This window comes from Rhinoraja longicauda, chromosome 15, assembly GCF_053455715.1.
Source record: "Rhinoraja longicauda isolate Sanriku21f chromosome 15, sRhiLon1.1, whole genome shotgun sequence".
Taxonomy (NCBI): domain Eukaryota; kingdom Metazoa; phylum Chordata; class Chondrichthyes; order Rajiformes; family Arhynchobatidae; genus Rhinoraja; species Rhinoraja longicauda.
The window spans coordinates 43,888,459-43,902,419 of NC_135967.1; the positions used below are offsets into that span (position 1 = coordinate 43,888,459).

General features: G+C 43.7%; 1 protein-coding gene across 1 annotated transcript; it reads left to right on the plus strand.

Annotated features, from left to right (window-relative positions):
* The first annotated feature begins 1,782 nt into the window (after positions 1–1,782).
* igbp1 (immunoglobulin (CD79A) binding protein 1) lies at positions 1,783–12,935 on the plus strand. Its single transcript, XM_078412578.1, has 6 exons — positions 1,783–2,102; positions 4,551–4,862; positions 5,883–6,075; positions 9,067–9,137; positions 10,457–10,569; positions 12,056–12,935. The coding sequence occupies exons 1-6, from the start codon at positions 1,831–1,833 to the stop codon at positions 12,190–12,192; spliced, it is 1,098 nt and encodes a 365-aa protein (XP_078268704.1). The 5' UTR covers positions 1,783–1,830; the 3' UTR covers positions 12,193–12,935.
* Positions 12,936–13,961: the final 1,026 nt, after the last annotated feature.

The window sequence follows — 13,961 nt, forward strand, 5'->3', positions numbered from 1 at the left end:
GTCAGGCAACATCTCAGGAGAGAAGGAATGGGTGACGTTTCAGGTCGAGACCCTTCTTCAGACTGATATGTTAGGTTGCATCGCAGCTTGGTTTGGGAACAGCTCTGCTCAAGATTGCAAGAGATCCACAAAGTGCTGGAGTAATTCAGCAGGTCAGGCAGCACCTCTGGAGAACATGAATAGGCAACGTTTTGGATCAACACCCTTCTTCAAATCTGAATTCATAATCCAACACTTTGTGTCCTTTTGTGTATTAACCAGCATCTGCAGTTCTTTGTTTCTCGAAATTGCAGAGAGTTTTAGATGTAGTCCTGTCCATCACACAGACCAGACTTATAACCAATGACTCCATCTACACTTCATGCCACCTTGGAAAACTAGCAATCATAATCAAAGACTTTTCCCACACTGGCCATTCCTTCTTCCCCTTGCTCCTGTCTGGCAGAAGGTACAGATGCTTCAAAGAGCACACCACCAGACACAGGAACTGCTTCTTCCTCTCTTCTGAATGACAACCTAATTTCTTCCTCTGTCATCACAAGACACAACTCGTCAATGCTTTTGTATCACTCCTTCTGTCCTTTCAACTCTGGACTTTGACCAATCATCTGCTCATCAAAAAAACTATTCACTTGTATCCACCTATCACTTGCCAGGCTTTGTCCTGCCCTCCTCTCTACCAGCATTCGCTCCCCCACCAATCCGACTGTAGAAGAGTCCCGACCTGAAACAATACCTATCTTTTACCCAGATTTGGTCCTCCCGCCTCTCAGAGATATGGTCCTCCCACCCACCAGGTGGAGGTGGTCCTCCCACCACCAGGTAGATGTGGTCCTCCCACCACCAGGTAGAGGTGGTCCTCCCACCACCAGGTAGATGTGGTCCTCCCACCAGGTAGCCATGGACCTCCCACATCAATGAGATGTGGTCCTCACACCACCAGGTAGATGTGGTCCTCCCACCACCAGGTGTTATGGTCCTCCCACCACCAGGTAGAGGTGGTTCTCCCACCAGGTAGCCATGGACCTCCCACCACCAGATGTTGTGGTCCTCCCACCACCAGGTAGAGGTGGTCCTCCCACCACCAGGTGTTGTGGTCCTCCCACCACCAGGTAGATGTGGTCCTCCCACCACCAGGTGTTGTGGTCCTCCCACCACCAGGTAGAGGTGGTCCTCCCTCCACCAGGTGTTGTGGTCCTCTCACCACCAGGTAGAGGTGGTCCTCCCACCACCAGGTGTTGCGGTCCTCCCACCATCAGGTAGCTGTGGTCCTCCCACCACCAGGTAGAGGTGGTCCTCCCACCACCAGGTGTTGTGGCCCTCCCACCACCAGGTAGCCGTGGTCCTCCCACCACCAGGTAGAGGTGGTCCTCCCACCGCCAGGTGTTGTGGTCCTCCCACCACCAGGTGTTGTGGTCCTCCCACCACTAGGTGTTGTGGTCCTCCCACCACCAGGTAGAGGTGGTCCTCCCACCACCTGGTGTTGTGGTCCTCCCACCACCAGATGTTGTGGTCCTCCAACCATCAGGTAGAGGTGGTCCTCCCACCACCAGGTGCCATAGTCCTCCCACCACCAGGTGTCGTGGTCCTCCCACCACCAGGTGATGTGTTCCTCCCACCACCAGATGTCGTGGTCCTCCCAGCACCAGGTGTCGTGGTCCTCCCACCATCAGGTGTCGCGGTGCTCCCACCACCAGGTGATGTGGTCCTCCCACAACCAGGTGTCGTGGTGCTCCCGCCACCAGGTGATGTGGTCCTCCCACCACCAGGTGATGTGGTCATCCCACCACTAGGTGCCGCGGCGGGCAGTGCCGGGCCCGGTGTGGGGTGATGGCGGCCGCGGTGGGGAAGGCGGAGGCGGGCGGCGAGGTGGAGGCGACGACGCTGGCGGCGGCCCAGGCCCAGGTCCCCACCAGCTCGCAGGCGCTGCCCGCCGACGCGCCCACGCTCTCGGACGTGTTCGAGAACGGCTGGCGGCTGCACGACGAGGTGGAGAGCAGCGACGAGTCGTCCAACTCGGACACCGTGCAGCGCAGGGTGCGGCACGGCGTGGAGCTGCTGGAGCAGGCGACCCGCATGGTCAACCAGCTCGACCTCTTCAGGTAACTGGGCCCGGGGATGTGGGCCTGCACTGGGCCCGGGGATGGGGGGCCTTGGACTGGGGATGGGGGCCTTGGACTGGCCCCGGGGATGTGGGGCCTTGGACTGAGCCTGGGGATGTGGGGGCTTGCACTGGGGATGGGGGCCCTGCACTTGTCCCGGGGATGGGGCCCTGCACTGGGCCCGGGGCTAGCCTGTGGTCAACCAGCTCGACCTCTTCAGGTAACTGGGCCCGGGGATGGGGGCCTACACTGGGCCCGGGGATGTGGTCAAACCAGCTCGGCTTCTTCAGGTAACTGAGCCCGGGGATGTGGTGTAGGAAAATAACTACAGATGCTGGTACAAATCGACGGTATCACAAAATGCTGGAGTAACTCAGTAGGTCAGGCAGCATCTAGGAGAGAAGGAATGGGTGACGTTTCAGGTCGAGACCCTTCAGTCTGAATCGGGGATGTGGGGCGTTGCACTGAGCTCAGGGCTGGGGTCAACTAGTTGTATCTCTTCAGGTAACTGAGCCCGGGGATGTGGGGGCTGCACTGGGCCCAGGGCTTCTGGGTCTGGTTGATTACCAGGGCTGGGGTCAACTAGCTGTATCTCTTCAGGTAACTGACCTGGGGATGTGGGGCCCAGGGCTGGAGCTGGAGCAAACGACTCGTTTGGTCAACCAGCTCGACCCCTTCAGGTAACTGAGCTCAGGGATTTTGGGCCCAGAGCTTGAGGACTGGGGATGGAGCTGCTGGAGCAGGCAACATGTGGTATGGGGAGAAGTCAGGAACAGGGTACTGATTGAGAATGATCAGCCATGATCACATTGAATGGTGGTGCTGGCTCGAAGGGCCGAATGGCCTCCTCCTGCACCTATTGTCTATTGACTCGTATGGTGAACCAGCTGGATCTCTTCAGGTAACCAGTATTGGGGCGGTATTGTAGCCCCAGTCCGAAGAAGGGTCTCGACCCGAAATGTCACCCGTTCCTTCTCTCCAGAGATGCTGCCCGGTCCCGCTTAGTTACTCCCAACATTTAGTGTCTTATCTCTGATTTAAACCAACATCTGCAGTTCCTTCCGACACATTTTGTGCTTTTCTGTCTGAAGAAGGGTCTCAACCTGAAATGTCACCCATTCCTTCTCTCCCGAGATGCTGCCTGACCTGCTGTCAGCATTTCTACCCAGCCTTCTCCCCATACCACCTGTTGCCTGCTCCAGCAGCTCCATCCCCAGTCCTCAAGCTCTGGGCCCAAAATCCCTGAGCTCAGTTACCTGAAGGGGTTGAGCTGGTTGACCATACAAAATACTCCAGCATTTTGTGTCTACCATTGTGCTTTTCTATGTTTGTAAAAACGTAAGTATACTTGAGCAAAATCTTATGGCTAACGTACAGGATCAGCAAGCAGTTAAGAAGGCAAACAGTATGTTGGTCTTTATTGCAAGAAGATTTGAGTGTAAGCATTTGAGTGAAAGAATCAAGTCAAGATTGTTTGACATATGCACAGACAACAGAACAATTAAATTCGTACTTGCAGAAGTTTAACAGGCCTGTAAACACAATACATGCAGATAATATATAATTAAATGTTATTAACCATAATACTGATGCTAAAAGCCAGTTCTTAGTGCAACCAAAGGCAGTCCATAGAAATTCAAGTTTAAGGTTCGTGTTGTGTAGTCTGATGGTTGTTGGGAAGAACCCATTATTGAACTTGGCAGTCGTAGTTTTCCGATTTCTTAACCATCCCGAAAGAAGGAGTGAAATGAGAGCGTGGCTAGGGATGTAGATCCTTGATGTTGGTTGCCTTTTTGAGGCAGCACCTCAATTATGTCTTGTCCCAATCATGTAGAATCTATAAAACAAGTACATGGACTTCCTTCAAGTCTATACATTCATTATTGCTGGTGTTATACCCAGTAGTTTGGCACCTCTCTTTTTTCCTTGCACATAGCACCATTACTACTCAGGTGGTCTCGAGGGGTGATATTTCTTCCCTTGTTTGAGGGGTGTTCCACCTTTCTCAGCCACTCAATGTTCTTGGTAATTTAGTGTGGTACAGCATGTAACCTGTCCTTCCGTTCGCCATCCACACTAACCAAATCCTCCACAGATGTTGCCTGACCTGCTGAGTTCATCCAACACTTTATGTGTTTTGTCAAATAACTCCTGCCTTGCCTAAGGCAGTATGTGTAGGTCCCACAGTGTCCATGTCACCCCAGACACTTTGGAACCCATGCTACTGGAGTAGAAGTACATCACCATCGACCACGAAGAAATGCCTGCAAAAAATACTTTTGAAGTGTAGTTGCCTGGTTCATGTGCTAACATAGCAATGTGTTTGCGTGGCATAGATTCATGCAAAAGCTGTGATCATATAAATTGTTTTATTGTTGTGATGACTCAAGCATGAAATTGAGTAATTTGGCATTATTTTGATTGCGATTTATTTCTGTTCTATTACAGTCGAAATGAAGAGTTAGAAGAAATTGCCACAGCCGATGTCAAGTACCTGTTGCTGCCTGTGTTACTGGGAGCTTTTACAATGAAACTAGGGAATTCTGCAAAGCGGCTTGAGCATATACAAAAGGCCCAGGTCTATTACATGGACTTCCTGCAGCGTTGCAAAGATTATAAAGTTATGACATTTGAGTTCCCCCAAACGAAGGAAAGTGAAGAAGAATTGAACAAAGCAAGCGTTAATCCCAGTGCACCAACAGTGTCAAGCCAGTCCAATTTACTCTCCATGGCATCAAGACGACAGGCTAAAATTGCAAGGTACTGCATTCATATTATTTTGTTCTTTGGCACTAATCTTGGAATAAACAAATGATTGGGGCAACTTAGTTTAGCTTATTATTGTCACATGAACTGAGGTACAGTGCAAAGCTTTTTGTTGCATGCTATCCAGTCAGCAAAAAGACTATATATACATGATTATAATCAAGCTGTCCACGGTGCACAGATACAGGATAAAGGGTGTAACGTTTAGTGCAAGACAAAGTCCGATTAATGATAATTCAAAGGTCTCCAAAACGATATGTGAGAGGTCAGGACCGCTAGTGAGAGGATGGACGGTTCAGTTGCCTGATAACAACTGGGACAATACTCCCTGAATTTGGAGGTGTGTGTATTCAAACTTTTGTATCTCTTGCCTGGTGGAAGAGGGAGCGACCGAGGTGACACTGGTCCTTGATTATGCTGGTGCCCTTGACAAGGCAGCATGAAGTGTAGATGAAGTCAACGGAAGGGAGGTTGGTTTGTGTGTTGGTCTGAGCTGTGCGCACAACTGTGCAATTTCATGCAGTCTTGGGTGGAACTGCTCCAAATCATGCTGTAATACATCCCGAAAAAATGTTTTCTTGGCTCATCTGTAAAAGTTAGTGAGGGTTGTTGGGGTCATCCGAACCTCCTCAGCCTTCTAAGGAAGTATAGGTGTTGGTGTGCTTTCTTGCCCATTGCTTCAACATGGCTGGTCAAGGACAAATCGCTATTGATGTTTATTTCTAAGAACTTGCAGCTTTCAACCATCTCTACTTCGGTGCCATCAATGTATAGAATGTGTGTACCACTTTGCCTCCTGAAGTCAATCACAATCTCCTTTGCCTTGCTGACATTGAGGGAGAGGTAGTTGTCTTGGCACCAGGTTATGAGGTTCTCACTCTACTCCCTGTACTCCATCTGGTCAGTAATCTGGCACATTATGGTGATGTTGGCTGTGAATCTATAGATTGAGTAGGATATAGAGTATAGAAATACTCAAAACTTAAATTGCTGCTTTACTTTCATGGAAACCAGGTACAACTTGAAGAAAGAAACCGAAGCCAAATTGAAAGAGATTAAATCTGTGATCCACAGTGGAAAAGCAGATGATGAGCAGATAAGGAAGTTTTATTTATTAAATTTACAAAAGTGGATAAACACTAGCCTGGAAGAGATTGAGAGCATAAATCAAGAAATAGAAATTTTAAAAAGAATGGAGAAAGCTAAAGTAAGTGTTTGTTTTGCAAATGATCTTTAGTTTTTTTTGTTTAGACTTGTATAATATTGTCTCCTGTTTTTCGAAAACAATATAAAATAGCGCTGGCCATCCATTTGATGTTGTTTTCAAGAGTTTGCAAACATTAATCTTTTAAAAGTGATCTTTGATTCTACTTTTCCTGGTGTTTCCTATACAGTAGTTAATGTTATGACATATCTTTAGAAGGATGAGAGGGGATCTTATCGAAACGTATAAGATTATTAAGGGGTTGGACACATTAGAGGCAGGAAACATGTTCCCAATGTTGGGGGAGTCCAGAACAAGGGGCCACAGTTTAAGAATAAGGGGTAGGCCATTTAGAACTAAGATGAGGAAAAACTTTTTCAGTCAGAGTTGTGAATCTGTGGAATTCTCTGCCTCAGAAGGCAGTGGAGGCCAATTCTCTGAATGCATTCAAGAGAGAGCTAGATAGAGCTCTTAAGGATAGCGGAGTCAGGAGGTATGGGGAGAAGGCAGGAACGGGGTACTGATTGAGAATGATCAGCCATGATCACATTGAATGGCGGTGCTGGCTTGAAGGGCCGAATGGCCTCCTCCTGCACCTATTGTCTATTGTCTCTCTGTACCAAAGAAAGTAGTCTTTACTCCCTTTATTGATCTTATGCTCATGGATTCTAGCTCCTGGTTATCAATCTGTGAAAATAGGTTTTGCTTTGAAATTCAAGAATCATAATTCCCTAGTTTCATGGAAAATTGTAATACATTCTTCTTGTCCTTGGTACCCTTCTTAATTTAGAAGAATGAGTGGGTGGGGGGGGGGGGGCTCATTGAAACATACAGAATAGTGAAAGGCTTGGATAGAGTGGATGTGGAGAGGATGTTTCCACCAGTGGGAGAGTCTAGGACTAGAGATAATTGCCTCAGAATTAAAGGACATTATTTTAGGAAGGAGATGAAGAGAAATTTCTTTAGTCAGGTGGTGAATCTGTGGAATTCTTTGCCACAGAAGGCTGTGGAGGTCGTCAGTGTGTATTTTTACAGCCGAAATAGATAAATTCTTGATTAGTACAGGTGTCAGAGGTTATGGGAAGAAGGCATGAGAATGGGGTGAGGAGGGAGAGATAGATCAGCCATGATTTAATCAAGTAGACTTGATGGGAATGGCCTAATTCTACTCCTATCACTTATGAACTTCTTCAAGTCGACTGCGCAAACCTAACCACAGTGTTCTAACTTCAGCTTAACCAATGATTCCTTAAGGGTTTGGCATTGTCCCCTTGCTTCTACATGATATACTTCAATTCAAAGACAGGCGCAAAATGCTGGAGTAACTCAGCGGGTCAGATAGCATCTCTGGAGAATATGGATAAGTGATGTTTCGGGTCCTGACCCTCTTGAGTTACTCCAGCATTTTGTGTCTATATCTTTGGGATAAACCAGCATCTGCAGTTCATTTTTTTAGACTTCAATTCCCCTATTTAAATAAACCTGTCCTCCCTCGTCCTTCATGTCCTATTTATTTCTTAATAATGCATTCAGAATTGAATAATGATTATGTAGGTCTTTCCTGTCCTTTATTATTGTGGTTCATGGTATTTGCAGAATAATTAACATAGAAAACTAAAATTAAATATGCAAGAATATGGTATCTGCAGAACAATTAGCATAGAAAACTAAAATTAAGCATACAAGACTTCCACTTGTATTTTGCTGAGGGCAACCTAACCTATTTGTTTTTATGTCATGACTGTTTTGTAAAGCGTCTTTGAGCACTTGGAAAAGCGCTATATAAAATAAATGTTTATTATTATTATAGTTATATAAAAATTAATTGATTGCTGTATAGCAGTAGAAGTTTTGACAAAACTTTACTTTAACAGCCAAACATTTATCTGGATTCGACTTATCTGAATTTATCTGGAAGTCGAACATCGACTTCTCCAACTTTAGATAGTTCCTCTGTCCCTCTCTTCCCCTCCTCCTTCCCGGATCTCCCTCTATCTTCCTGCCTCCACCTATATCCTTCCTTTGTCCCGCCCCCCTGACATCAGTCTGAAGAAGGGTCTCGACCCGAGACGTCACCCATTCCTTCTCTCCAGAGATGCTGCCTGACCTGCTGAGTTACTCCAGCATTTTGTGAATAAATACCTTCAATCTGGATCAGTCTGATCTGTGACGATCGGTACTTTTTATTATATTACTTTGTACCTGGTAGAAAGTAGCAGTAAATATCTTTTTGAATTCCCAAACTTCTGGAGACTAATTGCGAGCTGCCTTGGTTGCACTGGGAACTTTAGACCTTGTTTTGTATTTACACTATATTAGTTCTTTTAATTTATTGATTTTTTTTCATGTGTGTTTATTATATTACCTGTTGAGTACACTGTTTACAAACCTGTTGTGCTGCTGCAGGTAAGAATTTCATTGTTCCCATTCAGTACATATGACAATAGACAAGAGTTGACACTTGGGTTAGAACTTTGCATGAAAGAAAGCTCCAGGGCCAAGCAACAGATTATCTTAATTATTTATATAATATTGTCTCCTGCATTTAGAAAACAAAATATATAATAATGCTGGCCATCCAGTTGATACTGCCATTTGAGTTCTGATCTGTAGACTCCCAACACTAAACTGAATCTATTGCTTCTATTGAATAAAGCGCAAATACTCAGAAAACGAAGAACTACAAGATCACTTTTCTACGTTTGGTTTTGGAAACTAAGCGTCCTTTTTATCGAGAAATAATGTAAAATAGATTCATTGCAGAACTAACTTTTTTGAATAGTCTTTTAACTTTAAAGGAAATTTAAAGTAATAATATTATCATGTATTGTGGGCATTTTAAATGTAAATACAATTTTTGAGTTTAAAGTTTTATATATATATACAATCTGAAGTTTGAAATGAGTTTGGACTCAGATGTAATTAAGTGAAATTCTCAGCTAATATTACAATGTGACAAAGTTATTGTGACAGTCATTTATCCCTCTTGTTCAGCCTCACACTGCTCGACCACAAAGACCTCCAATGCAACCTTTTATCCTTACTCGAAATGCAGCTGAAGCCAAGTAAGTCTAAGCAGGAATGCTATTAAAACCCTTTTGTCTGTACTAGATTCTGTCATTTGAAGATCTACGATGTAGTGAAGAGCTTGTTTCTTTTGCTTGTTCTGATTTTCTAGTTGATATTTCTCCCACCGGATTAATGTGTGCTATGGTATAACTCCACCATCAATCCTTCACCCAAAACCATTTTCTCCAATGGGTTATCAACAATAACATTTGATTAAACGGCAAAAACCAGTCATGCTCAGTCGTGTCTCCCTTTGGCATTCATTTTCACGACCCAATTTTGTGTTTTCTGTACTTGTCCTGTCTGTGTCAACATATAACATATAACAACTACAGCATGGAAACAGGCCTGTCCGGCCCTACCAGTCCACGCCGACCATTCTCCCTGACCTAGTCTCATCTACCTGCACTCAGACCATAACCCTCCAATCCCCTCCTATCCATATACCTATCCAATTTACTCTTAAATAATAAAATCGAGCCAGCCTCCACCACTTCCTCCGGAAGCCCATTCCATACAGCCACAACCCTCTGAGTAAAGAAGTTCCCCCTCATGTTACCCCTAAACCTTTGTCCCTCAATTCTGTGATTCTATTACAGTTAAAACCAAATGAAGACATATAATCAGACACAATGCGGACCATCTTTGTATTCCGTGTATCCAATTTTTCCTACAAATAAAAATTATAGGTTTTGCCAAAAGTGAACATTGGGAAATGCATAGGCAGGTCAGTGGAATACCCAGACTTATGGCAGAAATAAGTTATTGTGAATAGAAACATAGAATACTACAGCACAGGAACAGGCCCTTCGGCTCACAATATCTGTGCTGAACATGATGCCAGGATCAACTTTGTCTGCGTATAATTCATACCCCTCCATTTTCTGCATATCCACGTGCCTATCCAAAAGCCTCTTCAATGCCACTGTCCTATCTGGCCTCTCTAAATAGATGGATCTCTCTAAATAGATGTTAGAGGAGAAACAATGAATTTGACTATTGACTCATGAGGAAGATGGTGAAACGTAGATATACATAAAACAGAGTTCATATAACTAATGTCATACTGTGCACAAGCATATTACAGTACTTTAAAGATGCTCAAAATATTGATGTCTACATTTACAGTTTTCACTGCAATGAGCATTGAAATCAGAGAGATCATAGTTCATATTTACTAGGGTGATTCCAGAAAAAGAATAAACATAGACTTGGAACAGAAGTAGCAAGTGGAAGATTTAATATTTTCTGCTTCCAGATGAAGCAGAATAGAGATGTTTGCTATTTTAAATATTTTGATGTTATTTGTCTCCAGGGTATTTGGTCTTGGTTACCCAAGTTTCCCTACCATGACTGTCGATGATTGGTACGAGCAGCATAAGAAGCAGGGCACTCTTCCTGATCAGGGAGTTCCAAGAAGTTGTCCAGGTGGGAATATTTGCTTCAAAAGAGTGTTACTTTTGATTCATTCTACACATTTGCTTTTTACAGATCTCTGATCTTTTAGTGCAATGTGTTTGCTAAAATATTGTAGGAAGGGACTGCAGATGCTGATTTAAACTGAAGATAGACACAAAATGCTGGAGTCACTCAGCGGGACAGGCAGCATCTCTGGATAGAAGGAATGGGTGATGTTTTGGGTCGAGACCCTTCTTCAGAATGAAGACTGAAGAAGTGTTTGCTAAAATGTTAACTCTTTGAATTGACAGTACATTACTCAAAGTAGAACAATTAATCTGTCATTTTCCCCATATAAACGCTGAAGTTTAAAACTTGATCTTCACCTCAGAGGATTCTGAGAGAGCCATCTCCAGCTTTCATCAGTAAGAACATAGCAAACATGAAAGCAAAAGGCTATCTTCAAAATGTTGCAACAGTTAATGTTATTCAGAGATTATACGACTAATGATGTATCTCTAGATCATTAACAAGCTAAATATAAATAAACTAATCAGAGAGTGCAATGGAAGAATATCTGATTATAATATTTCATTTGACATTTTATTTCCCTCTTTCATATCCAATATATTGCAGAAACTGTTCATCTAAGTTCATAAGTGATAAGAGCAGAATCAGGCCATTCGGCCCATCAAGTCTGCTCTGCCATTAAGTCTTGGCTGATCTACCTTTCCCTCTCAACCCCATTCTCCTACTTTCTTCCCATAACCTGACACACGTACTAATTAAAACCAAGAGTTGCCATAGATTGCAGTAAATTTTAAAGTGCTGTTCTGCTACTTTCTGGAAACCATTACCAAAAGATTTGTGGATTACACGTGCAAATTCTGTTCAACACAAATCAAATCTCCGCAACCTTGTGCTCTAGTTTTAACATATTTTGCTGCTCTGTCCATGTCCCGAGAGGAATTATTTACCATTGGGAGTTTCTGCTGATTGGACTTGTTTGTAGGGATTTGAAGGGATTCCCCAAAAAAGTAAGCTGATGATTTTATTTTAAATTACCAAAAGAAAATCAAGAAGAGAATTGCTACTTATGATTGGGAGCAGGAAGCAGGCATTTTTTCCCCCTCACTCAGAGTCAGTGGTATCCTCATTACCTTAAATCAGCTCATTCAATCCAGATGAAGGATGAACATTAGAGCTTTTCATAGGTGTACACCTCAGAACTACCTCATCTGTATTTTCTTCTTTAGACACAAAATGCTGGAGTAACTCAGTACAGGCAGTATCTCTGGATAGAAGCAATGGGTGATGTTTCGGGTCAAGACCCTTCTTCCCGAAACGTCACCCATTCCTTCTCTCCAGAGATGCTACCTGCCCCACTGAGTTACTCCAGCAGTTCGGTGTAAACCAACATCTGCAGTTCCTTCCTACACATTTTCTTGTGTGTTGGCCTGCTCAGGAAACTGATTTGGTAGACTTGAAATTAATCGTGGAAGCTTTCTTATTGTAGCTGACCAGGAAAATGAAGAAGAGGCTGACGATGACAACGAGGATGATGATGAGCAAGCCGTGAGAAATGCACGCGAGAAGGATGACTGGAAGGATACGCACAGGCGCGGGTATGGCAACAGGCACAACATGGGTTAGTTCTTCCACTTGGGCTACACTTCTAAGTTTCACCGCTCATCGAGGATCCTTTGAAAGTGTACCGAGAGATGGAACCGGCACCACTATCAAGACAGGTGCGTCAGTCATGCAGTATAAGCCCCCTCTCTGTCTGCGGGGTCATCATTGGTTCCTGAGTTGTCAACGATTGCATTGTTGGGAGTGCCTTCAACGAAAACAAAAAATTCAGCTGCCATTCTGTGAAGCTTGGCTGAAGGCAAAGTGAGGCACTTGTTGCAAAGGACATTTAAAACTTGCATTCTTTTTTCAGCGTATGGTAAAATGATGAATGGTTGAGCTGCATTGAGTGGGAAAGGGTGATTGTGTGCACAGATGTATAGTTCCACCTCATGAGTAACAAACAAAAGCAATTGCCTTCAGCGTTGCAATTACAGAGAGTAACATTTCTGAATTTAGTATTAAGCAGCATCTGGCAATCTCAATTTGAAACTCCTGCATGTTATTCCCATTCTTCAAATCAGGAGTTCAGATTTCGTAGCCAACTTTCTTTAATGTTGGTTAACAAACAAGCTGCAAAACGTGCATTTCTGAGCTGTATTTATTCGCTGAATTAACTGTTTTTTGTCGTCTGAATTCCTGTAATCTGTAAGATTGTTAAGTATCATAGAAAATTGGTTTTTTTCTGCATCATAATCCTTAGTTTAAAAGGACTGTTTTCTCATGTTGTGAACTGCAAGTTGCCAAATAAAGAAAACTTTTAAGTCTGTTTGTCTCCAAGTAAACATACCTTTGTTTCGTATTATCTTTCCCTACTGCCAAATAATACTGCTTTCCTTTAAGACTGGTTCATGTTGTTTATTTGTGCTATGTCAATCAACGATTTAAAAGGAAACTTAAAATATTCACAGGTTATAGTAGAATTAGGCCATTCAGCCCATTGAGTCTACTCCGCCATTCAATCATGGCTGATCTCTCTACTTCCTTCTCCCATTTTCCTGCCTTCTCCCCATAATCCTTGACACCTGTTCTAATCAAGAATTTGTCTATCTCTGCCTTAAAAATATCCACTGACTTGGTCTCCACAGCCCTCTGTGGCAATGAGTTCCACAGATTAACTACCCTCTGGCTAAAGAAGTTCGTCCTCACTTCCTTTCTAAACAATTGCCCTTTAATTCTGAAGCTGTGCCCTCTGGTCCTAAACTCTCCCACCAGTGGAAACTTCATTTCCGCATCCACTCTATCTACGCCTTTCATTATTCTGTAAGTTTCAATGAGCTCAACCTTCTAATAAACTGCGAGTCGAGGCCCAGTGCTGTCAAACGCAAATGGTGGTGTGAAGTGAAGATAGAAATCTAGAGCTATGCAGCATATGATAAAAAATAATATTTCCTTTTATGGTGGAGCTAGATGGGAAAATTAGTTAAGAAATTTAATTAGATTTTAAATTGATTTCAGTAGGTGTCCCATTTGAGCTGATCAGGAAAAATATTTTGCAAACTGACGGCAAAGAATACATGATGTCGATGAAATATAAGGCAAGCAAAAATAACTCGGGAAGAATTTTGATAGCAATGGAAAAATTTTGTTTTAAAATGGTTGCAACTAGTGCACAGAAACAGGCTCCCCGACCCAATCTGTCCACACCGATTAAATAGTCCCACCTGCCCATTGATGTTCCCAGAATTTAAGCAGTGTTTTCCAAGCAATTCTATTTTTAGCAGAAATGTTCCATCATCTGGATAGACTAGGCTTATACTCGCACTGGATAGACTCAGCGGGTATGGAGAGAA

Coding starts and splice junctions, on each gene's coding strand:
- igbp1 (XM_078412578.1), top strand. CDS start 1,831: ATGGCGGCCGCGGTGGGGAAGGCGGAGGCGGGCGGCGAGGTGGAGGCG. Junction 6,076..9,066: donor AAAGAATGGAGAAAGCTAAA/GTAAGTGTTTGT, acceptor CCTCTTGTTCAG/CCTCACACTGCTCGACCACA. Junction 10,570..12,055: donor AGTTCCAAGAAGTTGTCCAG/GTGGGAATATTT, acceptor TTCTTATTGTAG/CTGACCAGGAAAATGAAGAA.